Source organism: Phasianus colchicus, chromosome 22 (genome assembly GCF_987193195.1).
Source record: "Phasianus colchicus chromosome 22, bPhaCol1.hap1.1, whole genome shotgun sequence".
NCBI lineage: Eukaryota > Metazoa > Chordata > Aves > Galliformes > Phasianidae > Phasianus > Phasianus colchicus.
The window spans coordinates 4,999,679-5,015,426 of NC_143457.1; the positions used below are offsets into that span (position 1 = coordinate 4,999,679).

The following is a 15,748-nucleotide window of genomic DNA, read 5'->3' on the forward strand; positions in this document are numbered from 1 at the left end:
TCTTTATTTTAATACAAGCCAATGATGCCTAAATAAGTTTCCCACACAGATACTACTGTTGCTCCTTTGCTGCGTTCTTTGCTTTCTTCCTGAAGATTCATCCATAGATCTCAAGGAGTGGTAAAGCAGCACATGCTTCACTTGGTCCTTGATCTATTCAGTCATCTATCTACCTGTGTTCCAGCCTCGAGCTGGAAGCAATCAGATAAATTTGGCATGCAAAAGATCCTTCTAGGTAGAACCTTTCTGCCAAAGGCTTTTATCCCATCTAGCTGCTGCCAGGCTAAATGTCAAGAACCAGTGGTTCCCCAGAAAACACCCTCAGAAGGCCAACTGTTGTGCTTCTGAAACTGCAAGCCTACTAGTTTGTATGTCAGCCATGCAGGAGATCCCCTCCTCTTCCCTCACAGCACTGCTCCTCACAATACTGACAGCCCATACCACTCGTGCTACATGGAAACCCAGAGACACTCAGCCTGCTGCTGCCCAGCTGGCTACCAAGTGCTGGAATCCTGTGTTAGGGTTCCTGCCACCAGCTCATTCAAACAGCATCACAAGTATTAGGCAACACATGAAAAGCTACAGGTAGTGGCCAGGGGGCTTCTCTTGGCTAGGAAAGAAGGTGCAGTCACAGAATCACAGAAGCACAGAATTGCCAGGGTTGGAGGGACCTCAAGGATCGTGAATCTCCAACCCCCGGCCACACGCAGGGCCACCAACCATTCCACCTAATGCTAGACCAGGCTGCCCAGGGCCCCATCCAACCTGGCCTTGAACACGTCCAGGGATGGACAAGGCATCCACAGCCTCTCTGGGCAGCTGTTCCAGTACCTCACCACTCTCTCTGTAAAGAATTTCCCCCGATGTCCAACCTAAATCTCCCTTCCCTCAACTTCAAACCATTTCCCCTTGTCCTGCTGTCACTCACCCTTTCAAAAGAGTTGATTCTCCTCCTGTTTGTAGGCCCCCTTTAGGTACTGAAAGGCTGCAATGAGGTCACCCCGCAGCCTTCTTTTCTCCAGGCTGAACAAGCCCAGCTCCCTTAGCCTATCCTCACAGGGGAGGTGATCCCCTGATCATCTTTGTGGCCCTCTTCTGGACCCTCTCCAACAGCTCCCTGTCTTTCTTGTACTGGGAGCTCCAGACTCATTGTAAGAGAGTACTCACCTTCAATAGTGAGCTGACAACTTCAAAAAAAGATGGTTTTCCAAAGAAGAGATGCATTTTTTTCATTGCTTTCTACATTTTTCTCCTCCACGGTCCCTAGAAGCTGAGGTGATGGAGATCAGCCTTGCTTGATGATGTGGTAAGAGGCCTTCTCAGTTTTCAGCAATGTATCAGGTTGGATGTGACCTGTGGCCTGATTTATCTTTTGCTGCTGTTTTAGGAGCTTTTTTTTTTTTTTTTGAGAGAGAGAGAGACTGCCTGCACCTAGTTTGTGTGCTAGGGGGAGATGCTCATCCCCACCTCTGCATGTTAGGAGCTTACCAAACTGCAGGCAAAGTCACCTGAACTAACCTCTTTCTGCTTCCAACAAGAGAGAATGGACAGTGTAACTACGCTTTTCCAGTGTGGTTCATGGATTTGTAATAAATCTCTCTTCAACAGCAGTCAGCAGCACACAGACCTCTACCTCATCCTCTGAAGACAGTGAGAGTCATAAGAGTCTACAGTCCTACAATCTAGTCAAATTATTAAGTGCAAAAGCACCGAGTGCTGCAGCATGTTGTCTTCACATATCTTCATTGTTGCTGAACTACTACAGTTAGGTACAAGCACTGTCAGATGATGGAACATTACAGTCAGAAAACCACATCAAAACTAAAGCACTAGTGTCAGCAGTGACCTTTTACAGACAACTCAATTGTCTGTTTTTCTGAAGCTAATCTTACCTGTCTCTGAGGTACTGACATTTCATCTGACTCCTTTCTTGCTCAGTCCCACATGTGACACATGTTGATGCTGCCAGGCCTCATGCTGCTACCTGAGCCAGATCCGCAACTGTTGACAGAACAAATGTCCACTTCACTAATCAAATCAGCAGTAGTTCTTATCTCCTCACCTTCAGTTTGGTGGTTTTATTAAGAAGCAGCTACAGAATTAACTAGACAACGTATGACTAAAACTAGAAATTTTGGCAATCAGTCATTCTTACAGTCTGCAGTTTCCTAGTGTATAATCAATGACTACACAGATGTTATACTTATGAAATGAACAACAGAGTTTGGCTAAGCAGGCTATTATACAAAAAAGAGAATAGATAGAGTGCTTACCCTTGTCCTAGGCTCACTGTAAAACTCCAAAGGAGGGATCTCCAGAAAGAGATCCTTCCCCACTGGTAGTCAGCTCTTAAATGGGTCTAGGAGAGGTGCAGCCAGGCTCCACCCCTTCCTGCAGCACAGGTGAATTGCTTTCACCTGTGCTCCCAGGGCTGACTCATTGCTCACCTCAGGTGATCAATCAGAGGTTCAGGCCATGATTCAGCAGTTCCCATACACCTAGACAAGCATAGGCCTGCAGTTTCTGTCAATCCATATGACCTGTGTTCAAAATTACAAGGTCATAAGAAGCAACGTGGTCTTCACGGTTGCCTGAGTACATTTCATCCCATGCTTTCTCCTTTGCATGAAGTAAAAAGGCATAGCTGGCACAGCACTGTCAAGAACAGGCAAAGAGATGAAGCTATCAGCTGAGATGCTCAGAAATACCTTGGGGTTCAGAGTTTGCTGCTGCCATTGTCCCTTCAAAGAGACACTGCAAGGAACCATACTGGAATTCAAGCTGAATGGTCTCAAACGGACTGATTCCTCAGCCTTGAATGAAGGGGTCAGTATTTTATGACTGTCTTCAAGAAACGAGCCTCAATTCTAAGCATAGAGCCACATTGCATCAAGAGTCCTGGGAAAGTTGGATTTCTTCTTTGGAGTCACTGGATCTACCAATTTGCTTGCTGGGGGTCAGGGATAACAACAACAAAAAGTAACTACTTCTCAAATGTAATTATTTCTTAAAAGTTCAGTAACTTTACTGATGCTGTTTTTACCCAGTGTTATCAATGCTAAGTCAGGTTTCCTGACATTGACCAAAACAGCAACCTATGTAATTCTTCAAGTAAGAGGTTATTCACATGAAATCTATGTAATTTCTTGAATGACTAACAATAGATCAAGGTAGATGTTGCCTTGTTAGCTCTCTCTTATCAGCTCCTTTTGCCCCACGGTAGATAACTCCATCATTAGCTAGAGGATTCACACTGTTTTACAGGATTTGGCTCTAACTATCTGCCAGTCTTTATTCTAGAGCCCTTTACTATGCCATGACAGCTACAGGAGGGTCATCTCACGTGTGGTTGCATGACTTGCTGTGCCAGGGAGCCAGAGCAGCAGCTCTGAAGGGCTGCAAGACATGTAAAGAAGCAGATGAGGCACATGGTAAGCCCAGTGTCACAAGGACATTCATCTGTTGAGTCCTTTCTTGCTCAGCAGGATATCGTATGACATACAACAACATCCACAGACCAGGGAAGAAAAAACTTACAGAACAATAACTCAGCTGCAGTTGGAAACTAGAAGACAAAACTGTCACATGCTCCTTGCAGTTCTGCTGGATTAACTTTAACCCAGACTCAAGACTTTGGACTAAGCAGAACTTGCAGTACTGGCAGCTCTCAGAGCCTAGGGTTCTTGTAGTGTGCCTGTTCAGTGCCTGCCCTCTTTTGGCACATGGGGAGCATTACTGGCCTGCAGACCTGTAGCAGCACAAGAGGTTCACATGAAGCCACATGTGGGTTTCTAGGCAAGCTCAATTTTCTTCACCTGGAAAAAATTAGCCAGACTCCTGGATCCTACCTTTGAACAGCACTAAGGAGTCTGCTGCACACACAGCAGAGCGCTGCTTTAGCCTATGAAATGAGTCACCTCTCTGAGTTGCCTACAGCCTAGCCACCAATGCAGCAACTCCTGGAAAAGGTAGGAGCACAGGCTGTAATCTAACTGTGACATTTCATAAATGGAAACTTTATGAAACCAGACAGAGGCAGAAAACTCACACTCCTTGACGTTACCAAGCTGTGCCTTTGCCCCCCCACTCATCACTAGGCACAGTTATCAGAAAATGTGATCTTTCTGAAGTCTCTCATGGAAAACTTGAGTTCTTTTGATACGCTTCCAGGGCAAAGGTAATGTGATAACGACAAGAAAGTGCATGATAGAAGGGATCGGCAGTAGCCACAACAGTGGGCAGTCATCATATATTTTAGGAGGAAAAGATAAAATAGACAAAAGTGGAAGATTGTTTTTCCTCCTGTTTTCTGTAGCAGTCTCATGACCGAATTCCCATCTCTGCAGGGGAAGAATTTCAAACAAAAAAAATGTAATATGTTGGCCCCATGGCCTGTAAGCCATGGTTAGTGCATCTGAATAGTGCACAGTTGAATTATTAGTGGAAAAACTGGCTTTATCTTCACTTCAAAATACAAAATTATAGGCACTGTAGTCTGTCTTATAGGTGGTTCTTAGGACAATCAACTGGGCAAATTTTAGTGACAATATTCATGCAGAAAGTTTTGCAGGTTGCTTAAATGTCTTCCCAAATCAGGGCTCTATGGCAATTAAAATGCATTTACCTTACAAATCCTGTAACTTTACCAATCGCTCTGCCAAACAGTTCACATTAAAAGCGTAGTTTGCAGAATTAAAGATGCTAACTGGCATCCTAACAATTAGAAAGAGAGGTCTATAGGAAAGAACTGACACCTATACTGGGAAAAGTAGTATAGCCTTATCATTATCAGCATAGAGGAGTAGCAAAACTCCACCTGTATTTCTGAAAAAAGGGCAAGTCTGACAGTTGAAAAACAGGAACTCACTTTGTGACACAGGCTCCTATCTTTGAGAAGGGAAAGTTCCACTTCTGGCACGTAAGATGACGCAAATGTGGGCAGAAAGCAGCACCAAGGTGTTCAGGATTCAGTACCTATTATTAACTGGGGGTTTTACAGCTTGCTTGTTCCACAGTTTTCATTCTGGAATGAGAAACCCATTCAGAATTTTGACAGAAGAGCAACAAGACCTAACATGCTATTTTTCAAATATTATTATGTTGGATACAGAAGTCCTACAGCAATACAGCCAGAACAGGTGGGCTCATATTTTATCAGCATAAAAACCTTCAGCCACCTGACATGCTGGATTTCCTCTTCAGTTTTCCTCACTGATGAGCAACTGCAAGTTGTGCTCAGCTGTCCTAGCTTGGCTGTGCACTTCCAAGGACATCAGAATCACACACAGTCACAAAATGGCCAGGATTGGAGGGGACCTCAAGGATCATGAATCTCTAAACCTCCTGCCACAGGCAGGGCCACCAACCTCCACATTTCATACCAGCTCAGGCTGCCCAGGGCCCCATCCAACCTGGCCTCGAACACCTCCAGGGATGGACGGGGCATCCACAGCCTCTCTGGGCAGCTGTTCCAGCACCTCACCACTCTCTCTGTAAAGAACTTCCCCCTGACATCCAACCTAAGTCTTCCCACGCTCAACTTAAAACCACTTTCCCTCGTCCTGCTGTTATCTACCCTTTCAAAGAGTTGACTCCCCTCCTTTTTATAGGCTCCCTTTGGGTACTGAAAGGCTGCAAGTTGTTCTCCAGATAAAACAATTTATCTAGGCCCCAGTTTCCAGGAAATCTGATCAAGGGGTTACAGGAGGACACAAGAAATTAGTGCACTTGAACACGTTCCCATGCAGCTCAGCCAGAGGGCAGAAAAGAAGTAAAATTCACAGAAGCAGCTGCAAATAAACCCATGCCACAGAGCCTCTCCAGTCCCACTGCAGCACCTCCACCAACTCCTCCTCTGTTCCTGTGGGCTGCATTTTTGCCATTAAGTCACAGTGAGTTCATTAGGCATTTGTGCCTTGCTCAATTATGCTGAAAGCATGGTATGAACTATTGGCTCCCAAGTGCAGCCTACAAACTCTCTAAGTATCGTTCCTGTGAACTGCTTGGGCGTTCCCAGGAATCCTTTCTCAGCATCATTCACTGCGCCTTATCATCCAGTTCACAGTGAGATGATGGTATCTAAACCACAGTGCACTCCCCATGACTTCTACATTCAGAACTTGGGCTCTAAGTTTTTGAAGGGGCTGAGCCTCATCTCCAACTTCCCAGCAGCTCTCAGGCCAGACTGCTACCACTTGTGATTTACAGAGCAAGCCAGCTTGCTTGCTTCACCCAGACAGCCAGAAGCAAAACAGCATACTGAAATAAAGCCTGCTATGCCACAGGTTTGACCATTTGGCAATCCTGCTTTTTGTATTATGCTTGAAGCAACTACATCCCAAAACCATTCTTGCAGCTTAGGGTCACTGTGATCAGATCTAAATTACACAGTAATTTTTAGTGTAGGTCAGGGTCCACGGGATCAGGCTGTACCCACTGCAATCAGTGGCTATGCTGGTGCAACAACATGGCCTAAGCAAGCTTAATTAGCAGGTAATACAGCACCTTTCATTGGTGCTAGTAAAATCACAAGATATCACTCCAGGTCAGGATGAACAGCAGAGTCTCAAAGGTCCCCAGGGTGACTTCAACAAAAGAACTGGACCATAGGAATCTTGTTCAGTAATCAAACGCCCCAGTAAGAAACCTATTGAAAAGTCAATGCACATCTTACACTCCAGCCCAGATTCAGTCAATGTATTCTACAGACATACAAGTCATACGTGTGCACCTAGCCACTGCCACAATTTATTTGAAAGTCACTACTATACTTCATATATAATACAAATGTTTACATACATTGTATATGCACCTCAAAATAGGAAGCCAGTAAGTATACCATATGTATAACATATAACAAAACATATGTTTAAAAACATGATTCTCAACCAACAGTTGTATTCTTGAATACATTTCCTTCTGCATACTTTGGCATATGCTTTAATACTGTGTGTATAAAATAGCTATTACATCTAACAAGTTACCTACTAAAGAGCATTTGATGTGAAAAATACCTCTGAATTATATAAATTTCAAGTTCACCTAAACTTTTACACTGAAGTATTTAAATTACAACAAAAGCTATCCACAGTAACATGTCAGTTTTTTCCTCAGGCATTACATTTTCAGTGTGCTTTCTAAGTGTTCTCTCCAAGACAGATTCTGATTAACTTGTGAAGAAAAAAAAAACACACAACAGAAGTAAAATTCATTTCATACAGCACGCAGGCAAACAACCAGGCCTGCTTCAACTGCACACAAGCCACATGAAGAACATTTCTTCAGTTCTGAATGGAGGTTCCACTGACAGCACATTCAAGGTGAGCATCCACACAAGCAGCCAAAGCATGGTTTATGCATCTCTCCACTATTATGTGATCTTCAGACACCTTTGCTACAATGCAACCCTTGTAGATCCATATGCACAATGCTGTTAAACATTTAGCTCTTCTTTTTAAGAAGTGAACATCTAGGGAGTTACTATCACTAAGTTATTATTCACCAGCAGAAGTTCTACATGTCCATGTACATCTACTAAATCTAAGATATAAAAAGTTTTTCCCCAAATCAAGCTTGCTCCTGGGTTTCTCCCTGCATCCACATTACCTTGAAGCAAGCAATCAAATCCCACAAAAGCAGTTTAAACTATTTTACTGCAGAGAAGTCGAAGCTTGACTGAAACAGCCTTGCTGGGGACAGCCACACCAGGGCGTTGAGCACAACAGAACATCCACAAAGAGGAAACAAAAAGTATGCTGACTGCACAGAGTTTATAGACAAAACACGAGTTATTCACAGCAACTTCCAAAGTCTAAAGCACAGACAAGTTGTATCCTGCCTTTCCCCCTATTTTGAACTACAGTTTCCATTAATAACATTCTAAAAGAAGAAACCATTCCCTTTGCCTTCTGGCAGCAATTACACAGATTCTACTTTTGATACACATGAGAATGTCTGTAGATGTTCTGAACAATTGGAGATCTTGAACTATTTTGAAGTCATTAATAATTCTATTTGTTGGTCTACGGTGATACTGCTCAATACTTAACACGACATTTTCTCAACAGGTCTGCCTCGAAGACAGGCAGAAAAGAAAGAAGTGGCACTAAATAGCCATTTATCAAAAGTCACTTAAAAACCACCACCAGAATTAGCAGCTATGACAACTCCCTCTGGAGGCACAGATGCCATATACCACTCATTTTGAGTGAGAAGAAAAAAGCTGGAAAAAAATACAGAAGCACCAAAGAAGCTGGTTACGTTCATTCGTGGAGATTTTCCACCTAAGAGGCAAAGAACTCCATTGGGAGTTAGTCCAAAAGGGCTGCACTGAGATGTGTTCTGCTTAGCATCTCAAAGTTGCAGGACGAGATAGAAGTCTAGTTATTAAAGCAGGTCTTTTGATTTTCTGTTTGTCAATCTTCTCAGTGATCATCGCTTACTGCTTCATAAAGATTTCCTGCTTTCCAAAGACAACAGGCTTCCATTACATATATAATTGGTTAGAAATGCACAAAGGACTGTATAAACTGAGGCTTGGCACCAGCGATGCTGCATGTAGGAGCTATCTAAGGAAAAGGAATCACAGCTCACTAAGAACAGCTACGATGCCTAAGGGCCACTCAGTGAGACCTACAGGAACTGAAGTACAATTGAACAGTTAACACCCATTCACACATACAGCAACTGAAAGTTCTGTCACACTGGTTGTTACAATCTACTGGCTCAGAAATGCAGGATGCAGTAAAGTGATGCGGATTCAGTTTTTTAGGAGACTGGAATTGGAGTCAACTTGTTCTTCCTGGATAGGAATTCGAAAGCTCCTTTCTGAAAGACAGAAAACAGAAATACTGTGCAAAGCAGAAGGGGAAGGAAAAGGAAAGTCATGGACTTCCCTGGTTTCGTGGTTGCATAGGCACCTATAGGTGACATCTAGATCAGTGGTTGTCCTTTCAGTCTGTCCTAGCAAAGAACAAGTGTAGGAAACAAGGAAAATACATTTTACCATTACTTCATGAATAGAACACAAGGTAAGAGGCACACTGCCATTTAATTACAAATAGAGGTCAGTTCTTCTCAGTCAAGCCATTCCCGTGTTTGCAAGAGTCACATGGAGAAAATTCACTTTCATATAGGCAAAATAACTATAATTTACTCCTTAAAAAAAAAAAAAATTGCTTTTGGATCCTCACTGCTCTGAATAGAATTCCATGCACAAACTGATTTTTCTTTCTGTTGGCAGTGGGGTTTTTTGCTTTTTTTTTTTTTTTTTTTTTTTACAGGGACAGAACACAAGAGATAAAAATCAGAGAGAAAGAACACAAATCAAGTCAAACAGTTAATGATGTAAATGCTCCAAGGATTCACATCAAAAGCTGTACAGGAACAATTTCACACCATTTCCATTCGCACACTATAAACTCAATCCTTCTGCATAGCAACAGACAAACAAATTTCTGCTTTCTAACACCACCAACTTGAGGCTGTATGTCCTCCAGCACATCAGGACTAAGATTAAATGTGGGCATTAAGCACAGATGACGCTGTCCTACTCAGCCAAGTAGACTTCATTATGATAGAAATGATCAAAGTCCAAGTAAAGGGCCCTGATTATTCTCTTTCCTATATACTTTTCTCCCTAAAGAGCAACTTACTTTGATGGTCGTTCCTGCAAGGCCTCCTCTTGTTCTCTCTTTTGGCTGCTTGGATAATCAACATGAAAATGGATATTCCAGACACCATAAGCAATATCAGACAAATCAGGATAAGCGATAAAGATCCTGGAAAAACAAAACAGAAGAAAAACAATATTAACAAAGACTTACGATTTTAAATGGAATTTCCACAGCTTTCTAGCTTTGAAACAAGGAACCTGGAACTTCAGATCTCATATCTCAATCAGCTAGAGCAACAGTAGCCCTGAACCACAAAGCCCAGAAGTTCCACATATCAAGAAAACTAGCAGATAGTCTGGAACCCTGTACAGGCCTTTCTTAAAGACTGTAAAATACAGATAAGTGTTCCGAGAAAGACCAATTTCTGATGAAATCAGCTTCAAGTGAAAATTCTCAGTCAGCTCTCAGAGTGACTAGGCTTGGTCATTCCCTCTCCTTACCCCAGTTAGTGCCTGTGGGGCTGTTTGCATCCGGGCGAACAACAGAAGGGTTCACACTGGGTTTGGAGGGTGAAGGCACTGCAGTCGATGTATTATTCCTGTAGTAGTTGGTGGAAATATGCAAAGTAGGTGTTGCACTTTGAGAGGTAGCTGGCCGTGTCACATTATTGCTGCAAACAGCATTATCTGATTTTGTCCCTGCTCGAAGAGTATTTTTCCCAATAGCACTGCAGCTAGAAACATAAAATACATTAGTTTTTCAAGTAGTTACAGTAATGACTTTATAAGCCACCTCCGTGGAACAAGTGAATGAAAAACCGTGAACTTTGTTTTATCAATGCGAACTTGGCCTGCAGCTTTTCTAGGTTCTACAGATATGTAAATAAGAATTAAGTTAATCAAAAGCTATTACTGGAAAAAATGAAGTTCTGCTTTACTCACCATCTGTGCACTTAACTGCCATGAAGCACAGCAGCATTTGGCAAGGGAACTTTTTGTTATAGACATCTCTAGATTTTAAAAAGGGGCTGCATATATTGCTGCTCCATGTGAAAAGAGGAAGGGGCAGAAGGTGGATGGATGCACAATGCGTAGATCACTCAAGACTCCTACGTCATCAGCAACATGGTTTTACTGCATCCACTGCTGGTTTATTGCACAGATCATGACTTGAGCATTAATTGCTACAGAATAAAACTCAAACTATTGTTCTGAAAGTGTTGGGATGAGCGATACATACTTGGTCCAAGGCCGACAGCTTTCATTTCCTCCTGGGGAATAAAACCCTTCAGGACACAGTAAGCACACTGAAAGAAAAAAGCAGAATTTGAGTTCAGTTAGCAATGTAGCTGTATAGTGTAACTACCACAGAGCTGCTAACAGCTTCTAGAACGGACCCAGCAAAACCCACAGCCTACAGAAACAGTAATCTACCCTGGGACAGAAGTAACACAACATGCTCAGAGGTTCATTTTAGTCTGCAACTTGCAAGGATTTTTCTACGGGCTAATTACAGATATTAATGGACAGAACATTACAATTTCTGATAGCTCAAATTACAGAGCAGCAGTTTGTACAACTGCCCTGCTGTAATACTTGCTTTCAGATTCCAATTAAACAAATGACGACAGCTTTTGTACTAGAAATAGCCACATCTGAAGTGGAGCCAAGAAGTCAGTTTCATACACCCCTAACTTACCACTTCCCAGTGTATATCTGACATCTGGCATGTAACCAGGAATACACTTGCAAATTCTGTCAGAGGTCTTCTCACACTTCTTCACTTCCACGCTTCCCTTCTCTACGAACAGCAGAATAAAAGAGAAAGGGAAATTGAAAGCATCAATTAATCACTACTCAGGGCCTACCAATTGTGTGTAGAAACAATCTGCAGACACTGCAGAGGACAAAGTTTGGCAGCAATGCTTGAAATATCAGTTTTCAGACAGTACAAGCCTGCTTTCCTCCACCAACATCAACCAGGAGACATCAGCTACTGAAATGGTAGCCCATGAAGTTTTTGGAGTTAGCCTTCTCAGGAGGCAGGCTATATGACATCAGCCTTTGGGAAGCTCAAGGAGATGAGAAAGCATATGAAGATCAACTCCCTCCCAAATTCATATCCAGAACTGACCCCAGTACAACTGACTTACTAGTGTCACAAACTGTACAACTCCTGCAGAAGCTGTGATTGTGCTCAGTGCTAAAGTAATTGTCTTGACAGGGGGCACAAACTGTGTCTGTTTTTGCTGTGCAGCGGCTTCTCATTCTTTCACCTAAAATACAGACAACATAGAAGGAAGAACTGATTGTTATAAGGAGGAAATCCTCTTTCTTATCATGCACTAGAACAAACTGTCCAGGAAGTCACAGTTTCACTTACAACTCTAGCTGAAATATTTAGCAGATTTACACATTCCAGAATCCCTAGAACTGTTGCTCTATATAGCATCAGCTACAAATTAAGCAGTGAAAACAGGCTAGTAGGGGCCTGGCAATTTGCAAAGACTTGAGAGCCCACATGAGTCTCCCAGCGCATTTGAAGCATCATTTCTCCAAACCACTTCTTCATATGGTTTAGCTATTGGAGTTTCCAGCCAGTGTAAAAAAAAAAAAAGCATTTTTAATCATAGTATCATCTGTTATCTGTGTAATACTGTAGCTTTGTGCCTTCCCTTGTAGGATATTTCGTGCAATTCAACTCAAAGCTGGCATTCTTAAAGCCCATTAGACATGAATGAACGGGGCTGCATTTTAAGTTTCACCTGTATTAGCATCAGTAGCAAATACATTACTAGCTCCACTTCATACACAGAGACAGAACAAGATGGAAGGCAGGCATTTCTTGCAACTCCAAAGAGCATAGGTGCATTTCACACTGCATTTATAACCAAGCTAACACTTGCACCCACAGATACTAATCAGTATCATATCAAGCACAATTACAGAAGATCAGATTTATGCACTTGGATGCCAAGGTTAGAAAGCAAAACCACTTGCCCAAAATGAAACAGCAGATTAACGGCCAAATTTAGAGAAGGAATCAAATTCCTCTATCTCACTAACTTCTCTTCATACAGCATAAGCTGCAGGAACTGTGATCAGCTTGAATGACCAGGAATCGTACAGCTGAAGTCAAATACTACCCTTAACTAATCCTTATTCTCACAGATTGTTTCTTTCATTTTGATCCTCCATCTTGTAGGTCAAGGAGAAACAAAATAATTGAGATATAAGCAACCTTCTATATGTGCATGCAAGCATAAGTTCCCTTAAACTGAGCCCAAAAACACTCAGGTTTCCATAGTTTTGGGAATAATGCAGTAATGAGACTGTCTCAAGTTTTAAGTTTCATATTGAACGCAAACTTATTTCAACTAGCATCTGAAGACAACACCATGTTCGACTTCTACTGCAACAGACTGCAGAACATTGATTTTGTGTAGTAGACAGTCATGAAAAGAGAAAGCACCTTTGTAGAATCTGCTCACAGACTAACAAGAACAGAAAGTTGGGTGCCTATCATTTATAGTTCTTCAATTTTTGTTTAATAGTTTACCTTTTTCCTTAAAAAACACCAAGCTGTAAGTAGAATAAGCCTTGCTAGAAAAAAAAAAAGCTTCTAAAACATCTATAGCAAAAGAATAACCTAAAGTTTTGGGGTTTTTTTTGCCATTATTCAAGATTTCTGGGTTGAAATCCTTTTTAATAGGTAACAATTCCTACCATCTTTTCTCAGATAACACTTCCACAGTGAAAATGCACCAAACTGACACAGGAGGGAAACTGAGCCACAGAAATGAAATGTTGTATCTCTAGAGGTTCATAAATTCAGTAAGTTACAAGATAACCTGTCTGCCTAAAATGATGAAGAATCCTCAAGTTTTTTTCCCCATGTTATACTTCCTAATTTGAATATTTGCATCAAGATATTTTCTACCATTTGTAAGATATTAATTGATTGATACCATATCAAACAAGTACAATAAACATACAGTGAAGGTTACTTACCAGGTGCACAGTCCTTGCAGCATTTTGTACCAAAGGGATATTCATGTTCTTTGCATTTCGAACCCAAGCAATGGGTAAAAGTGACCACCAACAGCAAGAACAAGACAGTAGAAAAACGCAAGTAAAAACCTGCAGCCACCATCACGTAACCCTTCTGTCCTAGGAAAGGAAACTCTATTTTGTCACCAGCAAACTCTTGGAGGAACTGATTGCAAACCACTGGCAATCAGAACAAATTCTTATGTCAGCTGCTGGGAAATTCCCAGTATATGTTCCACGCCCTCACATTTCTTCCCACCCCCTGGCAAGCCCATTATTTGTAGTTCAGAACTGTATTCAAAGGCAGAAAGACAGCAAGCTAAGTACTATTACAAGAAGGCTATAGCTTAGTCTTAAGAGCGTGCCTCTAGCCTAGTACACATCTCTGCCAACTGCTAGAGCACAGTTGCAACATCTGGAGAAACAGATGAGATGCTCTCTGTTATTGTAAAGAGAATTAAAGCAATAGAGGCAACACCAGAAAACCATTACATATCAGAGCCACAGGTAAAATGAAACAGCAGAGACTCACTCCTTCACAGGCAAGTAACAGACAGATTCCCTCCCCTCAGTGTCACGTAACAGTAGAGCTATCACTTTTACTCCTGCATAAAAACCAACATTGTTAGTACCTTTCGCTGCTTAGGAAGTCACCTCCATATCATCCTCCAAACTAGCACAAGCTGTGAGATGTACTTGCACAGTTTTTTCATCTGGACTTGTAATGTCACACACCCTGCACTGCCATCAGTGCTCCTGACTCAAAAATAGAGACTGGTGTCACTTTTACCATTTGCTCCAACGGAGGGAATTTTTTTCTGGTAGAGGTGTGCTCTGTGAAAGCAAAGGATGCAATATTTACGTACCAGCTATCTTTGATGCCTATTTTTACACAGCACAGACACTGCAATCCACCTCTCACCTAAAGAAGGACACGTAGTAGAGAATAAGGAGATCGCACTAAGAAATTCATGGCTCTCATTTTCGAGGTTCATTACCAGAATCCTACAGAACCCAAATTTAAAAGTCTTCCCATGCCAAGAGACTTCAACAACTCTTACATAAAGCCCAAATAAATAAGACGTTCCACAGTAACCGGATATTTTATTTTCATCAGTTAAAAACACATCTAGACTGCCCAAAGGGGACCTATTGTCTATCTACACGTAAACATGAAAAATCTAACTGGAACAGACTTATACTTGGGACTCCCAGTTAGTCCGCAGAACCAGAAAGGTCTGAACTGCAGCACCCTTGACCTATTTTAGCTGGAATGCTGCTTTTCATTTCTTCAATTTCTGTCAGTCTGTTTAAACGTGGCAGGGAAAACAGAATACTAAGGCAAAAGGGTAGTTTTCTACTTCTCCTGTTTTCCAAGCATTCTGGAAAACAATCACTGGGGAAAAGAAGTCACACCTGAAAGCCAATCCGTCCAAAAGGAAACAGAGCCGAGAGGGAAAGTAAAGCAGCTGAACTTAACCACCTTCACACTCAATCTGCATGCATGAGTTATCCAAATCTCCTTCTCATGCAGTATTGCACTCAGTGCCACTTCAGTGGCTTTACGCCTCATGACTCAGTTATTCCCCCCAGCAATACTGAGGCTTTTTTTTCCAGTAAGAAACTGAAAATGCAAACTCATGATATTCAGAAGCAAGGTATGGTTAAGAGTCTGCTACCTACATTTAAACTGAGAACTCCTAAAATGTTACATCAGCAATGAAGCACTCACATTCTTGTTAAGGATGCTTTAATACAAATGAAATTCTCCTCTGATGGGTTTCAATTCTTCCCATTCATTGAGAAAACTAAAACCAGAACATTTCCAAACCACAAAGAAAAAATACAAAATGATATATGTATATAAAGACTCTGAAACAAGCCATTTGACAAAAACAAACCAAATAAAAAGTAGGGAATACTGAAAGAGAAAGATGGTAATACTTATATTTACATTATATTAAGAGAATAAATTTAATCAAATATAACATCTTAACTGGATTTTTCGGGGAACCCTTCAGAAAGAGGGTTTTACAGTAAACCAGCGTAAAAATACCTTATTTAGACAGTAGTGGGAATGACCTT

The 15,748-nt window shown here is 41.7% G+C and overlaps 1 protein-coding gene across 2 annotated transcripts; it reads right to left on the minus strand.

Annotated features, from left to right (window-relative positions):
• Positions 1–1,893: 1,893 nt before the first annotated feature.
• On the minus strand, positions 1,894–14,645 carry TNFRSF4 (TNF receptor superfamily member 4). 2 transcript variants are annotated; one of them, XM_090123022.1, is made up of 9 exons: positions 14,296–14,645; positions 13,625–13,783; positions 11,767–11,889; positions 11,313–11,414; positions 10,854–10,920; positions 10,115–10,347; positions 9,654–9,779; positions 4,868–8,826; positions 1,894–2,001 (listed from the first exon to the last, which is right to left on the minus strand). In XM_090123022.1, exons 2-8 carry the CDS (start codon positions 13,764–13,766, stop codon positions 8,759–8,761), a joined length of 861 nt encoding a protein of 286 aa, XP_089979148.1. In that variant the 5' UTR covers positions 13,767–13,783; positions 14,296–14,645; the 3' UTR covers positions 1,894–2,001; positions 4,868–8,758. The 2 variants fall into 2 exon arrangements, with proteins under 2 accessions (XP_089979148.1, XP_031469167.2); XM_031613307.2 differs by having other exon boundaries at positions 13,625–14,645.
• Positions 14,646–15,748: the final 1,103 nt, after the last annotated feature.